This window comes from Fringilla coelebs (assembly GCF_963513975.1).
Source record: "Fringilla coelebs genome assembly, chromosome: 8".
Taxonomy (NCBI): domain Eukaryota; kingdom Metazoa; phylum Chordata; class Aves; order Passeriformes; family Fringillidae; genus Fringilla; species Fringilla coelebs.
Genome location: NC_140066.1, coordinates 12884486 through 12904072, shown reverse-complemented (window position 1 = coordinate 12904072; position 19587 = coordinate 12884486). Strand labels below are relative to the sequence as shown.

General features: G+C 40.7%; 1 protein-coding gene across 1 annotated transcript in view; it reads right to left on the bottom strand.

The window, feature by feature from the left end:
* The window catches only part of ZCCHC24 (zinc finger CCHC-type containing 24), a 108048-nt gene that overhangs the window by 8937 nt on the left and 79524 nt on the right, over nt 1-19587 (bottom strand). The window contains exon 3 of the mRNA XM_084210907.1: nt 5840-6004. Within this exon, the coding sequence (XP_084067033.1) occupies nt 5840-6004 (165 nt within the window). The remainder of the gene's footprint in view (nt 1-5839; nt 6005-19587) is intronic.

The window sequence follows — 19587 nt, the reverse complement described above, 5'->3', positions numbered from 1 at the left end:
TGTCCTGCTGCTGTCTGTTACTAATTGAGGAGAACCTAAAAGTAATAACCTTATACTTTGGAACTTTTCGTACACCATGCTAAAAGTGTAGGATGCTAGTCACAGAGCTGTGTGTCCATCAGGGCTGGGCAATTGGCCCCAGCTGTGGTGTGGTGGGAGCAGAGGGGAAGGAGAGGGCACCGGCACAAGTGTGCAGCAGGGCCTGCCTGAGTTCTGCAGGAGACACCAGTAACTGAGGAGGCTGCAAGAGCTCTGCACTGCCGCTGAGCAGTCAGCCATGCACTTGGACAGGGTGAGGAGAAGGGGACAGGCTATTTGGCCAAAAAGTTAACACTTTTCCTTAGAGAGCAGTGAAATGGGGCTTGTAGAACAACAGTAAATCCTGCTATGTTCCTCAGGGGAAAGGTATCCTTTTTTCCATTAAATGGAGAATTTAACTGTAAAAGTCAAATTTTGTTGTCTTTTTTTTTCTTTTCTTTTTGTTTTTTATTTTTAATACAAGCATCCACAGTTGTATTCTTCCGAACTTCACTTTTGTGCATCTTTGTTTAATTTTCTCCTGGTAGTTGCAGGGTGGAAATAATCTTGTGCAATTCCACCAGGAAAGCATTTCGTGGTGGTGAATAAAGATATTGCCGCAGGGGAATGAAGCTGACAGAAATTCAAATTTATATACCAATTCCTGACCTGCAAATTAACTTTTGACTATGAGTTATTGCTGTCCCAGTTAGATGTACTGCATGACCTGTGCATTCCCCAACAGTCAGCTGAAACCCTAAAGCTCTCAAACAAAAGACTCACCCTTATGAAGTGTTAGATGTTATAGAAAGCATCACTAGGACATCTTGAGGGAAATTGCTTCCACTAAGGTACAGAATGGAATAATGAGCCTGCTTCTGTTTGTATTTTCTGCTGTGGAATGGAACAATTTAATTGCAGCACTGATGGATAGAGGATCACATCAGAAAAAACACTTTAAAATTATTTTCTGGACTCATTTACATCAAGTCTTAGTGCAGCAAATAAGATTATTAAATGTCAGATTAGGAACGTGAATAGAAAGATTCCGCAGCTATTGCCGGTAGGATAATTGTTAGGATAACAGTCTTAAGGAGCTGTGCTTTCCTCAAGAAGCACGTGCTATCGTGAATTTGTAAATTTTTAGTCCAATAAAAAAATTGGGCACTGGGGAAGAAAAGATTAAATGCCATGTCCGTTCTTGAGCAGCAGACCTTCTGCTTTTCCATCTGCGTGGGGGAAGAGGGACATGACCAAGGCCCTGGGCTGTCGCCGTGAATCCAAGAGACAGTGATAAGAAGGCAGCAGATCAGAGGCAGGATGCTTAGAGAGAGCAAGCAGGCCCTGTCAGCAGCATGCCTCTGGGACAGGCCAGCTAGGAATGAATGATAACAGCATGAGGTAAATGGTGAAAATCTCTTTTTTTAAAAGTTCAGAAAAGCAGCAGTCTGAGGTGAACTGTATTCCCATAGCTGGGGTACACAAGTGTGGGCATGCTAGGGAGGGTTTATTAAATCTAAAGAGTCAAAAGATCATACTTGTTGGCTTGAAACTGTTGAAAAGTTTATTTGGCATGAGTGATCATACCCACCCCTCCCCATCCTGAGGGAAGCAAGGTGGCTGTGGTTGCACTCAGATATGGGAATTATGATGAGACCACTGAATTGCCCATGAAAGTAATAACTTGAGTATCATGAGGTATGTATTTACATACCAAATTATTTCCAGTCCAACAGTAAATTCCTGACAGCTGGAAGAAAATAGTGTCCAAGAGGACAAGTCAGTCACCAGATGGCTGGTTCTGCACCAGTGCAACAGCTGTCATCACAAACAGCACTGGCCTTAGCCACAAAGTCGGAGAAGAAGCCTTGATAAGAGGCCAGCCAGGAAATAACCACGGGCGCAGATGTTGCTGCTATAGTAGGCAGGGGAAGAAAATGAGAATTCAGAGCTTGGCATCTGGGCTGTTACACTGCCAAGAATGCTGGTGAATGACTATAAGGACTGGCTCTGTTGCTGAAGCAGGGTAAGAAGGAGCATAAACAACCAAAAAATCCAAATTCCTTGGAAGAACAGGAGAGGTTTAAGTCTTGTCTGAGATTCCTATTTATGTTTAGAGTAGCTAAAGTAACTATCTGGGAAACAACTTTTGAAATTGCACTAGCACAAATTTGTCTGGGTAGTTCTTTAGCCTCCAGTAAGGCTTGAGCTCAAGGAGTCTATGGTTTTTGCCCCATGTTCTGTGCATTCCTGTAAGCACTCCCATGGGAAGGTTTGTCACTTGAGGGAGTGATGAAAATGCAGAAGGAGGAACACAGTGGAGTAATTTAGCAAAGCTTGCTTGAGGAGCAGTTTTGCAGCTCAGGTGTGACAGCCACCTGATTCCCTACTCAGTGGACGAGTTGGGGAATGAATGGCAGCAGCCCTCCTGTCAGGCCCTTGTGTTACTTGTAATAAATGCTCCACCATCTCTTTTGAATACAGAGATTTAGAGCTGTATTTATAGAGCACTCTAAAGTATATACACAGCTGTAAAAGTGCTGAGAAGACTTTTCCTGCCCCAGAGAGATTAAAAGATCATTCTCACAGCTAGGCCATGTGGACTAAGAGCATAGGGCTGAATTGAGACATTCCTTGTGGGGAACTGGCCCAGAATAGTTTCCTGGAGTGAAATGAGCCTCCAGGAACAATGAGCAGGTGGCAGGAAAGTGTGGCTGCTCTCCTCTCCAGGGACTCACTTACAAAAGGTATCCATAGGAAATCAAGATTTGAGCATAACTGCACAAGCCATTTCCAGAGCCAACATATGTGCTTGAATGGCTACCCTAGAGCTATCCAGTGTAGAGATTATTATCTTCAGTACTCTGAAATTATTAGCTGTCTGAGCCAGTTATATGGGAGTACTTCAGCACCAAACCATTCTTTGTGAGACATAGACAAACCTTACAGCACTGGGGAGTCTGTGGATTTAGGAAAGTGGCTGGGGAAGATGAAATACAGCTGTGGAGATAAGGATGGGAGAAAAGGGCAAGCCTGGCAATTGAGAAGAAACTCCTAATTCACTGCAATGATTATTGGGCAATCCTGAAATAAGACTTTCAAATTTTTGTCCTAAATTGGGCACAAGTATCCTACTTTCCTACAGTGACATAGCAAAGCTTGGTGGCTCATGTGGCTGGATTTCAGCTGTTTAATAGACTCTGCAAGGTTTGATCTGTCTGGTGACAAACTGGGAGAATGCAGAGATAATCACTAGGCCATACAAGAGTCTGGGGAAGAATCCTTAGAGGTGACTTTTTTGTCTTGTCTATACGCACACACCTTTCTGTGTCTGCCACTGCCCTAGGACCAGGTGTGGAATGGGGGGTTTGATTTGACCTGGTGTGAGTTTTCCTCATGAATATACTGAATGGAAACTTTCTATCATATGCCCTCACCAGGGAACTGTGGTCCCAGACTGTTTTAGATATGGGCTGAGATGTTTACAGTTTTTATAGTTTTGGAAGCTCTTGTAACTTGACAAAAGGTTACTTCATGTTGAGGCACCAGCAGTCATTTTCACCTGCTGATAAAATGACCATTATTTTTTAAATCATGTTCCAAGACATCTTTTTTTTTTTTGGTCAGGTTACAATTATATGTTTACAAAATGGTTGATTATTTGTACTATGATCAATCACATCACATACTGTGGTGACATTGCTGTTTTGTAGTGTCTGCTGTTTTGTTTAACTGCAACACTTTATTTTTTTCAAATGGAGTTAAAATGACACAAGAGACTCATGGTGTGTAGGGGGAGGCAAGATATTTTCTCAGGTGAATTATTTAAGTTGGAAAACCTGTCCAGTAGAAGATTCAGATGAGAATGCAAATACTCTGATCCAATATAATAAATGCAGAAGGCAGACATAATTAACTAAGGACATCCACTGAGAAGGAAATGAGGGCTTAAAAACCTCTAGAAATGTACAGGAAATCAAACATGAATGAGGCCTCTGCTATGGCAGGTACCAACAAGATAATCAAAATCTAAAGAATAAATAGGAAACATCTAGAAAATGTTAAGGTGGTGTAGCAGTGCTATTAAAAAAAAATAAAACCATATTACGTGCACAAGACTTTTTCGTGCTTTAAATCTCAGACTAGAAATATTGAACGTTTGAAATCATTCACTGTGCTTTTACAAAATGCAGTTTTTGGTATAAAAGTAGCAGTGACTAGGTATAATATGTTTTCCAAAATGGGGCAGAATAGCTCCCCACTGATAAATGTTGCTAAATGTTCAGAGAATCTGGTGTGGACTGGATGCATGTCCAAACACTGCGTATGGGATAACAGACAGGAAGCTGTGCCAAGCAGCACCACAGACCTCCTGCAGCCTGGTAGTTCTCTGCTGCTGCTGGCTCTGTGCATGAATTGATGCTGTTCCCTTCACTGTCTGCCTGTTGCTGTTATGGTTAGTCAGAAGCAGCACAGGGCAACTCTGGAAGAATGAAAAGGACTAGAAAGGATGACAGTGGTAACTCTGAGAAATAGAAGCAGACGGAGGTGAGGCAGTGAGGACATAGAATCTTTCAGCTTGAGGTTCAAAGTTGACATTTTGGTGAAGAGCACTAGTGACTGGTTACAAGTTATTTATATTGGGAAGCCTAGCTGAAATGCATTCTTGTCTTGAAAATCTCAAATAGCTGCAATACCTGCTGCTGGGACATGAACACCTGGATAGACACACGCTCTTCCACATCCATGAGTTATGATGTGCTTAGGGAATAGCATGGAAACAGGGGTGGGGTTGACTGTGGAGAGCTGCACTGCACATGCTGTGATGGTTCCCCAGAAAAGTGCATTGTATGTGGCTTGGTGGCAAGCATAGCTTATGGAAGCACTGCAGATTGCAACCCTCCCACAGTGTGTGTCTGACTTTAGTACTGCTGTGCAGACTGGACTCCTCCAGCCCTGCCACGAGGAGCAGCTCTGCACAGCGGACTACTTGCAAAACTTTATCACAAAAATGTACAGTTCTAAGTCTATAATGCCACCTGTATAGTGTGGATGGGATACCTCTTGAATGATTTCTTGACCCTTTGAACATCAACACAAATGACGGAAAGACTTTTGAAAAACAAGGTAAATATTTATAAACTTGTGCTAAAATGGTCTTGTGTATCAATGGTCCTGTAATTTCTCACACCCTCAAGACTGTACTTCCATGCATGTGGTAAGTGACTCAGCCTGGATTTTGGATTTTTTATACAAGCTTTCTAGACAGAGGTAAGGAACAAGAGGCATTGGAAGGTCTGAGATTCTTATGTTAAATTAGTGTCATTAACCAACAAATTTTGTAGACAAGAGTCATCTTAGTATTGTTCTCCTTTATCACCACTCTTTGTAAGTAGAGATAGCCCCTTGAGAAAATCCAACAAGCAAAAAAAGCAGTACACATGGGAAGTAATTCTGCCGACACCAGTGGAATGAAACAATAAATTTGTGTAAATATGAAGAGAATCAAAAGAACTAGAAGGCCGATTGCTATTGCTGAACTTTTTACTCTTATGATTGAAAAGCCCCAGTCTCTTTCCATAATAAAGGCAGGTTAAGAGTTTGGGTTTGAGGTACTTGTACTGAAAGAAAGAACATTCCAATTTTGCAGCTCTGATGACACCTGTCCAGATTTCCAGGACTGAGACAGCTAATCTGGGATACATTCTCTGTGGTGTGTTGCAGTCCATGACAAGTTCTTTTTAAGTCTTACCCATGCTTTACAAAGTCAACAGCATTCCTAGCTCCAAGCCTGTTGCCATCAGGTCTGCATTTCTCCTACCTGTTTGTGAGGATAAACATTAATGTGGCACTTGATACATTCTTGTCCCATGTTAGCCCAGGAATTTCCACTCATCCATTTTCTCTTGCATTTGGGACACTTATATTCACCAAAGCAGCGTTTCTTGCCCTGGTACGGTGTCAGGCCTTCTCCTTTTGGACGAGCCTACAAAACAAAGGGAAGTAGCAATGAATGACTGAAAATGGGTGGGTGTGGGTGTGTGTAGTAGAAAAATAAACATTTTTTAAATTAGGAAACTTTGGGCAGAAGATATTGAAGGAAAGTATGAAGGACATGTCCCTTTAATGAAGAGTTCATATGTTGAAGCTAGAGTTTAACAGTTCTGAGAATGGTAAGAAGTATTCAAAAGTTCAAGAAAACATAACACTTGTTAATGACACTGAGTATTTAGAAATATACCCTTTCACTTTTTGAATAAATAGTTTTCCTTATGATAAAATCATCTCTATTGAGTATATATCACCAGCAATATATATATCATTAGGAGGGGTAGCTCATTAGTAATAAAGAACTACTTTTTTACTAGAAATTCCAGTTTAGAAATCTAGTCTATTTTTCACTAAAAACCTGTAGTTAAGAAGATTTGAAATAGTTCTGCTTTTCACAGCCTATATGTTATCATATGGGAGTGCACGAACTGGGATTCAGTATGAAGGAAAGACATTCTGACTAGTGGAAATAATAACTTTTATTAACTTTATCTGGTTTCTGGCTCTTGGTAAATGATTTCGCTATTTTTGCTTTTTGAAGGAAACAGGAAAGGATTCTCAAATGGTGTGTTCTGATGTCTGAATGTTAAATGTCCCTTAAAGAAACCCTTTTTATCTAGGGAAGCCAGTAGAGTTGACAATGACCATACACAAATACCAGGTTTATTTTTTATACATGCATTCAATCACTAAAACTGTGTGTTGTGCTTAACAAAATATGGTGAGGTATGTGAAGATGAGGGTGCTGCATCCAGCTGTGCTAGGATAGCTGTAAAGAGGAAGCTGTTTTCCCAGAGTCCCTAGCAGGTGTTGAGACACTGTCCCTGTCACTGTGTTTAGCTTGTTGCTGCCTAGAGGGAGATACTTTGCCTGTATAGTGGCCCTGTACTATGATCACCTATCAAAGGGTTCTTTGTGCCTTACTTACATGTCAGGCCTAAGCAGCTTTTCTTTTTTAAGGCTTCCAGATAAAGTTTACAAAAGTGAAATGAGCCATCATGCTGGGAAGGCATTTGTTTTTGTTTCGGGAGTTTGTACGATTTCTCAGTGTGTAGGTCCAAATTGCTTTCTACGTGAAAACACGGGTTGCACAAGCAGGTGGTTGGCAGAAGACCTGAGCTTGGCAGGAGCACTGAGACTCAGGCTCCAGTGGCTGCTGGAGATGGTGAACACTGTGTTACCTCCTGGGTCGCATGTGGGAGCAAGAAGGGAAAGGAACATTGAGTGCGCTCTCCCCCACATGCTGTGGGTGGAAGAGCAGGGGACACCAAACCTACTCCAGCCTTTTTTTTCTTTCTGTAGTGTCAGTAAACAACATTCTCTCTTTTTTCCCTGCTTATTCCTCAGCATAGCAAGTCTTTAGAAGATCGGCTCAGTAGCAACCTCCATTACAAAAAGGCAAACTTCTACAGTAATTTGCTTCTGACAAGCCACTGTAAATATCCTGGCTGACAGCAAAGGTCAAGCTGACCAGGACACACATATTTACAGTAGTATAGCACAGAAGAAAAAATATTGCATTGCTGTAGTGAGAAACATTCAGACTTCCACAACTAAGTGAGTGCTGGCAGGCACTCAGAGTGTAGCTCTCCAGCCCATGGTGTCCCTTGATAAGGATGAGAGATTGCAACTGAATGTAGCGCAGGAAAATGTCAATTTATGGACACATCCTTATTTTGGATACTTAATTTGGTTCTGCCTCTGAAGAGCTCATAGCACTACCCAGTGTAAGAAACCACATGCTCTCCTCATTTAGAAATTGTTATGAACAGAAGCCCTGTGTCCAGAGAGCTCCTGTGTTTTAGAGACCTGCCCTCTCGTCCTGAGGCATCACAGATTGTTTCATCTGCAGTTTCTATTGGAGGGGAGGTGTTATTGAATGGAAGACAAATTATTTTTGATTCTCTGATTAAGTCACCCTCTATGTAAACTCCTCCGGCAGCCAGACTTGAAAATGCAGTTCAGTGCCCCTACCAAGCAGCGGTCCTTTCAGAAAATGTGCAGTTCACAGGGTTCATTATTTCCAAAAGAAATAGTACTGACTTTGGAGACGGAGTGCATCATGGAAGTCTTGTAAATGTTTACAAAGAGCATTTGAACATAACACTCCCACAGCAATAAGTTATGTCAGCCATAAAGAGCATTTAAACATCAGACTCCGCCAGCGATATGCTGTGCCAGCCACAATTCCCAGATGGGAAACTTTCAGAGACGGCCACTTGGGCGGGCCAGTGACTGTGGCTTTGTCCAGGTCACATACGTGACTTCAGAGACACCAATGCCCTGAAACGCTCTGCCCTCACAAATGAACAGGGAGCACTGAAGATACTGATCTGTGGAGTCCTCTGTGTGTACAGCTAGGAATCAGAAATGGAGGCTTTTCAAATTAAAAGTTACTTTTAAAATCTGGCTTCTCCAACTTTCTTGGTAAATCGGAAGCAGAACCAGGAAAAGAATGTAGAAGGCCTGACTCTGTTGGTTATTTCCTGTTATAATTGCTAGACTAAACTTTTGATTTATTTTTATTTTAACTTTTTGACTGTCACAGCTCCCTTTTCAGTCAGTGACTCTAATTAGCTTGTTGGCAAAGTTACAACATTCTCCGTAGGTGTTTTGCCATTCTGCTTTATGTATATTTATGCGTTGCCCTGATAGATATTATTTTCCTTCCCATATCTTCAGTTTCCCAAGCTGTGCCCCACAGGGAATTTAGACTTGCAAACAAGCAAGCTCACTTTCTCTAGTGGGAAACATCATTAGGAACCACTGACAGCAGTGAAGGCAACCCTCCAACTCCCTCCACCCTGCAGAAGCAAACAAAGCAGGTATTTGACAGTATTTGGTAGAAGGCGAAATCTGAGTGAGATACACTAATGGCCTGGGAGATCTGAGGCTGGGCGTTGTGGTTTGTTTGTTGTTGGGTTTTTTTTGTAGCTGTTGGGTCATTTTTTTTTTTGTTTGTTTGGTTGGTTTTTTTTTTACTTTAAAGTGTGTGGCTTCATCAGGAGCACAGCTGAATTGCATAAACATTTCCAAGAAACAGTCTGCTCCTTGGCACAGAAGCAGTCAGCCCTGCCCACAGGGTCCTCAAGCACCTGGCCACCCTGCAACTGAGGTATCTCAGTGCTCATTCAGTTGGAGGGCAAGAACTATTTTCACCAGAGGTTTTTCCTTAACTAAATGCCGAAAGAGAGCAAGAAAACACATTCTGTCCTTTGGTATTAACCTAAAAATCCTTACTTTACAGAATGTGGGATTTACCTTGTTTAAACCATTAGCCTCCTATTCTCTCTCCACCCCAGCTCCATTTGAATGGTGGTTAATAATAGGCTTTGGTTGGTATTTAGGTCCTGCAATTCCTGTACTGAGCATTCTCTTCTTACTCTGTCTGCAGGTAGGGATTTATTTATTTATGTGCAGAGTTAATCTGGCAAAATTATGCTTTTTTTCATAAGCATGACAATATTTTGTTTTTACCATATTAAAATACACTGTCCCATTGCCTGTAGGCCCAGGTTAATCTTTGGCCTGGTTTTTATCCTTGGCTGCAAAAACTCGGTGTGTCTTCATTTGGATGTTTAAAGGATTTACTGCATCCTGGACAGGTAGGCCTTTGGGGAGGACCAAAACCAAACAGATTTTGCTAGGAGGACCAGAAACCAGCCATTGCTTGAAGTATGTCTCAATGTCAAGATCTAGGTTTTAGGGAGTTTTGTGATGTTTTGACTTTGGACAAGCTGACACAACTGCCATCACCTTTGCAGGTGTACCTAGTCAGTGTGTGTGTTTGCCTTGGCTGGAAATAACCAGTCTATAAAGCCAGTGAATTTTGTGTGGCACAGTAACAAAAATTACCTCAATATTCCATCCTTCACTGACACCCAGCTGTCTCTATTTTTCGTCTTCTTTCTTTCTTGAGCCAAAACCACAAATTGGCCATCATAAGATTTTAAAAGCGTTTAAGTTGAGCTTTTCTGCTGGTAACTGGCCAGTCCAGCTCTCTGTCAACCTATCAGAGAGTGCATCTCATGAGGGATCTGCCAAGTCACTTGGCAATGACGTACATAATAAAGGATTCTCTGCTTTCCCTAAACAATTGCCTCAAAGTATCAGTTTGCAGAGTCAGCAAAAACAAAACATGCCCCCCTCCCCCAACATGCCCTGCTTAAAACTAGATTCATTATAAACAACATGAGGCTGAGTTTCCTCAAAGCAAAATCCAGAGACACAATTTAATGCTTTTCTTCCCCTCATCTCCCCCCAAGTTTGTTTTACACAGCTGAAAGGGCTCTGTACAGCACAGGAAAAGATGAAATTGGCCTAACATTGGTAGGTGGATCCCCTTCAGAGAAGAACTCCGAGGGTCTGCTTGTAAGCATGCTCCATCAAATGAAGAGGAAGGGGTAACAGCAAACAACAGCTTGATGCACTGACTGGCTCCCGAGTGGTTTGTGGGAGTGGGAGGGTTAGAGTTGTATTTTGAAATGTGAATACTCCAGCACTCTCAACTGAAAGTCAGCACAATTGGGAGATGGCATTAAAAATGCTCTATTACTGTATGTGCCTGTCATATCTTTTAATAAAGATATGATAACATATCCCCAAGAGGTTCAATTAGAAAATGAAAAGCATAAGGATGGATTCAGTGCACTGGGTGTTGTGGCATTCTAGTCCTGAGGCTGCAGCAAGTTGCAGAGCATTGGAAAGTTCACAGAAGTGCTCTCACTTGTCTCAGCTCTGCGCATACTGTGTAAAGAATGAGGACACACTTGCACACTTATGCTGAAATGACACACAAAAGGGAATCTTTGGATTGGTCAACTTTGTTTTACTTTGTCCTTCCTTACTTTTGTGTTCATCTAAATCTTGAGTGTCAACAGAGGCAGGTAGGTGATGTGTTTAGGAATGACACTGCTGATGTCTGACACTGAAGACTTCTGAGGTACTGATTTAAACCAAGAGGCAGTACATCTTTAATTAGTATGTGCAATATAGAAAGAGCATCTAGGGGATACAGAAACCAAACTAATGCTTTTTTGGCTTTGTCTCCAGTTTAATTTGTGTATTAGTGATATCATCAGAAGTCTTGATACAGGTCTGTTAAGGGAAAAAATGCATAATGGTCAGGAAGGCTCTTCACTACAGCATTACTATTTAAATAGAAAGTTTTATTTGGTTTGCTGAACAATAGGAATTATGGAACTTCTAGCTGCATTGGATATTTCAGATTAAAGATTTATGATAGGTAAAATTATATCTGAGCCTGAAAAAGAAAGAAAACTTAAGCTTGTTTGTGTAGCTTAAAAGAGGAGGCCAGTATGTGTTTTATTGCACTGGGTTTTTCTTAGGAGACTTGTCTGTGGCATGGCTTAGGGCTACTTCAACCTCTGACTGGGGAGTCCTCTGTATGGTTTTCCCACCTCTCCATCCATAGAAACTGACATTTCATTGAGTTGAATTGAAGCTCACTGGTTGTTGCTGATCTGAAACCTTTTGTCACACGTGTGCCATTGAGGTCCCAAATAATGAAGCTGTTACAGTCAAGTAACGTGTACTTTACTCAATTTCCCAGGAGCAGAATGTTAAAACATGCAAGTTTGTGCAGTGTGCTATACAAACCAGAATACTTTTTTTTTTCTTAAAGAAATACCCTATTTCTCCTGCAACAAACATTTTCACTTCCCAAGTCTTAATTTTTGGGAAGATTTAAAAGCATATTGATTAAACTGTGTCAATGAAATTTTACAGGTAAATCTTTATATGACAGAAGCCCAATGTATGGCTTGAATATGTACCTCTTGATTACTTTGAAAAACCAGTGTTGTCAACAGTGTCGTGTATGTTAAATGTGATTTTGATCTAGTTTCCACAAAGGTAAACCAAGAGAAAGCTTTAGCAGTTTGTTGCTAATAACACACATACAGTTTCTGATGATGATTAAATCAATAGGCATAGTTGTCATGGACATGTTGATCATAGTCTGGAAATCCGAGAATCTGGCTTGGCAAACATTCCAACAGTTAAGTCAATATCTGGTTTCACAGATTTTTCGGAGTCCTAGCCATGCTGTCAGGAGCAAAGATATGATATCATTACTATGCTAAGTTAGTTTGAAGCTGAATAGTTGCTAATTGGCAATTCTGCAATTATCTGGTGTGTCAATGACCCAACACTGAATGGTCTGAGAGGTTGATAGTATGGGTTTTCTTTGCCAGTCCTACTCATCATTCCACAGCTAATATAGATATAGGAAACATGTAAATGCTCAGTACCATCCAGTCTGAGTAAACAAATCTGTTCATGAATAGCATGCTGCTTTCACAGGCCTCTGTCCAGATTAAAAAGGACATATTGATACATGCAAACAGTAGAAGACAGAAGTATTTGGTAGAATGGTAACATGTGATGGGACTGGTGTTGGACTTCCAGCACCTGGATTGAGTATAGAGCCTTAAGAGCTTTTCTCTCTGTTTCTGGTAAAATTGTACCTCAGCTCTTCATCTGCAGTGGGGAAAGGCCCTTTTGCTGTTTCCTGCCACTTCTGCAGTTCTTGTGGCATTGAATAAATCACTCTGGGCTACCTATGGTAATGTAGCTTGTGTAGCATAGTGGAACCTTGACCTTCATCTCACTTAGATAAATGCTATTATGAAAAAAACAAGCAAATAGCACTCATTTTTTTTTCAGTCAATCCTTTCCATAGCAGAACATTTGAGTGCATACTGTATTGCATAGAAACCTGTTGTCCCTATAGTGAAGCCTTAATAGAAGGGCAAACTCCCCTTGCCTTCACAATTCTAAATAATCTCAGATATACTTCTGCATTTCCTAAATGTTCACATGAATATTCTAGGTATTCTTATATATTTAGTATATCATGTGTCATATACAGGGCAACAGCAGCCATCAAACATTTAATGTGTCTGGTAAATTTTCAGAGCCACAGAACTCCTCCAACCCTACCCAAATTTCTGTTAAGGAAAGTTGCAAATAATTATCTTGGTTGACTGTATTTCAAGGATTTATTTTACCTGCACATACTACTCTTTGCTTGTTGAATGACCATGAAAGAGCTCCCACGTGGGCTATCTATGCTTGTGGCCAAACACAGCTTTAATATGCTTGTTCCTGTAGGACCTTGAAAACAATGAAATTACTTGGGCATATAAATAGCTGCCCAGTGAACCTTCTTTTGAAAGTATTGCGTAACTCTGTCAAACCCAAAACCTAAAGTTTCAAGAACAGGTCCTTATGCATGTGAAGGAAACCATTAAAATCTGAACTAGATACTAAATTGTGCAACAAAGGAAGCAAACTGAAAAAAAATTCACTTAGGAAATTGCATAGTGAAAATTGTTTTCAAAATAATGTTTAATGCAGTACAAAGTAAAAAACAGAGTGGGGCTAGAAAGTGGAGATGAAGTGTGCCTAAGCAAACCTGGGTCTTTGCTGTGTAATTTAAGAACTGTATGACATACAGAAAATAGGGATTTGCATATCAAATTAGGCATGTGGAAGAGTTAAAATTACACTCGCCTGCTGGGATGCAGTGAGGCACTTCTTTTCAGCATTACGAGATCATACTCTTCCAAACAGCTTGAGATAAAAGGAAGTGGTCAAAATCTTTCCTTTCCCTTCTCTGATACAAAATTGGACATGCTGAATTAATTAAGAAGAAACTAGGAATGTATTCATTTTAATAGTTTCCTGATGTTTGGACTCTGTTCCTCTTCATCTGTTGCTTAGAATATACAATAGCAATACTCTCCTCCTCTCCCTCCCCCTCTGGTGGCACACTATATTAAATATGTTCATATTTATTTAATAGTTAGATTCAGGGTTTTGGAGAAGAGAGAGTCAAACCCTTGCTATAATCAAGCATTACCTCTTCCAGGCTGAGGTCAAGACTCATATTTCTGGACTTGTTTAACTGGTTCACCTCAGATGCCTTCATGTGGATTTCACAATTCTCCTAGGGCTAACGTGGCACAGCTGGGGCACTGATCTAGTGAGAAACTGACAGGTCCATGGATTGTGATCTGTCCTTTCATAGCAGTGGAGTAGTTCTGATAGACCCCTTGCCTCCCCATAGGTCATGAGACTGTTCAGAACAGGTAGGAAGGCAGACAGATGTCATTGAAGGCAATTCTATTCCAAATCTAAGTGAGTAGCAGGTGCTTTTGGAGCCAAATTCAACAACTGGGATGCTGCTTTCTGCTTCACTGCTGTTCTGAGATGTGTTATGCAAAGTTTCTACCTGAAGAAAAGATGTGGCTTAAATTTTGATGATGAGATAAAGCTACAGATCTCCAGTTGATTCTGTGATGGTATTCTTTCCTTATTAAGTGTCCAGGTAAAGAAGCTGCACGGGAAGACTAGGGTCCAGACATGGACATAGAAATGTCCAGGCTAGACTGGGTACACCCCTCTTTGCTCAAAGCGTATTTTCAAGAGCATTTGGATCAGAGAATTTTCCAATTCATGGGGTGACCATAGAGCTTATGTTGGTTTTTGGTGTGTTACAGCTGAGAATCTGAGGCTTTTCTCTCTTCCAGCTATATGCAGAAATAATAGTGTTGTCCTTACTATTTGAACTGTTTGAAAGATACATCGGAAATTTAATTGCTGACATGGCAATTTCCAAAACATTTAGTACTTGCTCTTCATGAACTACTGTACCTTAATCTTATACTGGGCGCAGCTTGATATAACTTTGGTGTCAATTTACAGAGGGGAGTAGAGAAAACAGCTGTATTAAAGAACTCTGTAGATGCTGAGAGGACAGAGGTTTCTCTGCTGTTTGAGTGGCACTGTAAAATCCTGCTGTATGACACACCGTAGTAGTTTTTGGTGCCTTTATCCTTTTGTAAATCTAGATCTGTTGTGGCTTTCCTCCAAGCTAAATATCTGCTGTGCTACACTTGCTGAAAGTACTTGGGGAAGGACTTTAATGTATCAGTGATCTTATGAAGAAATGTCAACTTGGGAATCTGCTACTTTCAGTTGTTCTTTAGAAACACAGTGTGTTGATGTCCTAGAATGTCAGGGGAGACGACTGCTTCATGTTAAGGTACTTCTTTGTTGGAGGTATAGTTGTTTTAGGACTTGGATGACATTAACAAGGATACTACAATTAATAAGAATTTTATTCCAATCAGTATATTTGCTGTTCACATATCTTAAAATAACATTAATTTCTTGCTTAGTTTTTAAATGAAACTGCATCATCCCAAAATATTGTTATTCCCATACTCCCAGTTCACAGCCCACAAGTTAAAACTCATACAACAGATACTTCAATATTATTACTTAGCTAAATTTATTACTTAATTAATAAAAAAAAAAATTAAGAACTATACCTAGTTTGTATGCAGTTTCCTGCATAGTCATTGTCCTCAGCTGACAGCGACCAAAGGATGAGTGCTTTGTACTCTACAGGCTGGGCAAAGGGTGTGCAGGGGAAAGCATTGCACTAGGAAGCGGGGAGGAGAAGGAGGCGGCAAAGCAGAGAATATTTTAATTCAATGCAATATGAAATGCAGCCTCAGCAACTTACCACTCAGGAAATGGCTTATTTTGCTCTGATTTTTTTATGTTGCTTGTTGCACCCTCTGAACCGGCACACTTTTTTTTTTTTTGTTCGATTCATATGTGTATGAATTATTATAATGCTGGATTTCTTTTAGCCTGAATTATAAATGCTTTTGTTCATGTAAAGGTTTTATCTCTTCAAAACAGCTCTTGGAAAGTAAAGGAAATATTGTTAACATGATAAGGGCAAGTTTCAGGGGAAAGGATGTTTCTAGGAGAACTCAGCCTTCTTCCTTCCTTCTCTTCTGAAAGGCACAGGATCCCTTTCAACTACCCACTAAATTCTTAAGGCTTCAAGACCTGGCATATTCACACGCTGCATGAGAATAGGTATAACTAGAGTAAGAAAATTCCAGCAGGAGAGTGCAGGATCATGAGAGTCATGTGCTCTTGTGGTTCAGGCACAGGACTGGGCCTCTGCAAGCCCAGGGTTTCGTTCCTGTCTTGACTACAGGCTCTTTGTCTTGGTTTGTGCCCAAGTTACTTGATCTCTCCATGTTTGATTTTCATCTGGAGTATGGGCAGTGCTAGTGTACCTCACATTCTGAGAATTTAATCAGTGTTTGTTACTACAAAAGTGAGCAGTATGCATGACTCTTGTTATACAATTCTCAGGCAGGAGAATTTTTAACAAGGACTACTATAGGCCTGTCACTGGTGATGCTGGCCTCACGCCTTTGAGCCATTTTTTATGAAGTCTCTGCTTTTAGATGTTTTTGTTCCGTTTGTTTTCTCTACAACCTGACTGGTTAAAGCAGTCAGAACTGTTATTTTCCATTATCTGCTTGTGGCATCTCCACTGACACGTTATTTAAAAAAAACAAGCAACATAAGGTAAGACAAGTATCTATGGAGTTGTAAGGATTTCCAGCTAGGAAATTCTTTATGCAAAAGATGAAGCTTGGGCCCTCTTAGAAAGCTTCCCCCTGTACCAAATGCAGCATAAGGACCACCTGCCCCTGTAACCTCCCCCCCACCCCACAGCAGCACAGTGGTACAGGTCCCAGGACACCAGCCCACAGGGCAAGCTGTGGCCTGTCCTCCTCCAAGATGAAATACCACAGCAAGAGTGTCATTGCTTTTGGCTGGAATGAGCCCTTTGCTTGAACTATTAAGAAACAGGGAAAGGAAATAAAGACCAGATGAGCAACCGCCCTCGTTCTCTCCACCTCAGCCTCCTTCCCTCCACCTTCCTTCCCCCCTGCCATGCTGCCTGTGAGATGACATACAAAAACACCAATTGAGTCAGCCTGCTTTAAATTACAGCATTCTTTTTGAGCCTGGAAAAAGACATGCTATGCATAGCCCAAAAATGAAACATGACTTCAGATGCTGATATGTAAACTGCATAAATTTGAAGGGGACTTTTTTCTTGTCTTAGTATTCTTTCCTCTAGAAATACTGTGCCAGGTCATACATGAGTATATTGCATAGAAGAAAGTCTTAGAGACCCACCCTTTCTGTCCAGAGCAGCCATGTGTTTGTTCATCTACCTCAAGAGCCACCAAATCCCAGCTACCTGACTTGGTTCATGAGCATGACATGGCTTGAGTGCTCCTTTCTTGCTCTGGCCAGCTGTGCATGTACAGGTGCCAGGAAGGAACTCCCAAAAAGCTTTCTTCTACCGTAGGCTTGTTCTCCCCATTGTGAAAGAGCAAGCTTTTAACATCTTAACTGAAGTGCATCAGAAAGTCTCAGTGGTTTAAATATTTAAATGGGATTGCAGTGAAAGCTCATAGGCATATACAACCATACTTTTAGATGACCCAAAGGCAACCATCCTTTGCTGTGCATTTAGTGACAATACAATAGGAATCTGCACCTCTAATCTCTTCCATCTTTCCCTTCTCAGTGCCTCCTGTTCCTGCAGTTGTATTTGTATTTTCCACTGGGCTTCTTGACTGGTTTTTTTTTCCACTCTGTGCAAAGCTAACTTGAATAATCTAAAGAATCACTTGTCATTCCCCAAGAACAGCATTAGCAGCTGTCAGACTTCATCGACCATTCTGTAAGATTCATAGTTCATGTTTGTAGTGTTACAAGAACTTATTTTACTGAAATTCTCATGAAAACAAGCTGAAGCAATCCAGTTCCCTCTGTAATGTCTTTCTTAATCACATACAGAAATATGTAGTACCTTGAAGGTGAGGAAGGACAGACTGCAACCACTAAGTACAGAGCAAGAATACTAATTGGTATGTGAAGGGCAAGAGGACAACATAGGTAGCGTTGGGTGAAGAGCGCTTCTCACATCAGAGTTCTTGCTAGAATGAATGGGGAAAGTGGCATCAAGGAGGTGACTGTTACACAACAATAAGGAATAAAATTTATAGCCTTTTCAACTGTTCAGATTTTGCCTTCTTTTAGTTAACTGACTCTTTGTCTTTTCATAACTAATGATTTTGTTGTTCTATTCAGTCATAAAATAAGCCAGAAGGACGTTTATCTGAAACTTCCTGGGAAACAAAAAGGTCATAGGTTGACTCAGGCCATGGATGAGTTTTTGCGAGAAATAAAATCTTTTCTGTGTTGAAATAGGAAACTCATATCTGACTCATCAGGCTGCCTGCCTGTACCATAAGTCTTTTGAACCCTGATGTTGTAGGCCCATTCTGTATAACATAGTCATTGCTGTTAAACATTTTGAATGAAAATTGTTTTGACCAGAATATAGTAAGAAAACTGAAACAGAATGGGAACTATGTAAACAAGTGAGCTCTAAGCACCATTTCCTTTCATGCAAGTAGATGACATTTCTATTCCAATTTTTTTTTAACTGCATTGCCCGGTCCTTCTTCAAAATGCAAAATTAATCAACTATTTGCAATCTTCACAATATGTTTATCCAGTAGCACCAATGGCATTTCCAACATTTAAGAATTTATTGTCAAAGACACTCACAGCATTTCCTTATCATGGATACCTAAAGTCTCACTTCCTGAAAGGCAACACTTTCTTGCCTGTGTACACAGCAGTAGCTGTCACCATAGGACACATTTCACCATAATCTCACACTGGACAGCTTGGAGCATATGATGTTGGCAATACCCCAGACCTGTTGCTAGCAGCTGAACCAAAATAGGAGAGTGGCACACGAAGCCAACTGGTAGTTCCATATTCTTCAACATGGATTGGCTTATGAACATGCCATACAGAGTTAATCTTTCTACCCAAAGGAAGAATTTTTTTTCAGGAAAAAACAAGCCAGCACCAGACCCTACTACCAAGTTAGGTATCTCTTTTACTAGTGCTTAACACAGTGCACCACAAAGCACATGGGAAGGACAGCTGTTCAGCTACCCTACATGACTAGGAACAGTTCTTTCCTGAGGTTCTAGCTCTATTTTAGAAATTCATTGCCCTGTTCAAAATATCTGATCCCACTTTTGTACTTTTATAGCAGTTTCAATATCCACAGGCCAGTGAAGTGAAAAGCTCATTATTAAACAATAGAAAGGAAGAATACAAGTTCTAATCGAAATCTCATGGGACCAGAGGATCCACCAAAGGGCTGTAGGGCACAGAAGGCATGGCAAGGTTTTGCGCTGTGTTCAGTTTTTGTCATGGGAACACATTTGTGACCAAGGCCATCTTCAGTGTTTCTTAAGTCTAAGGCAGTCTTCTTGACACAGTGAATAGCCCACAGGAAAATATCTTTACTAGATGCTTTTCACTGTTGTTTGCTAAGAAACTATTCATTTTTAAAAAGGTATTGTGCAAGAAGCATCTGGTGTAAAATGCTTGTCATGGTGTTTGCTGCAGAAGATGACTGGAGAGGCAGATGCTAGTCTAAGGATAGATTCATGGCTGCTCTGCTTCCAGGGATGTAGTACAAGTGAATTTGCCTTGATCTCGGAGGGGAAAAATTTTTAAACCATTGAGAAGACCTTATCAGGAATCCTTGATTTTGTTTTTCATATTAAGGTA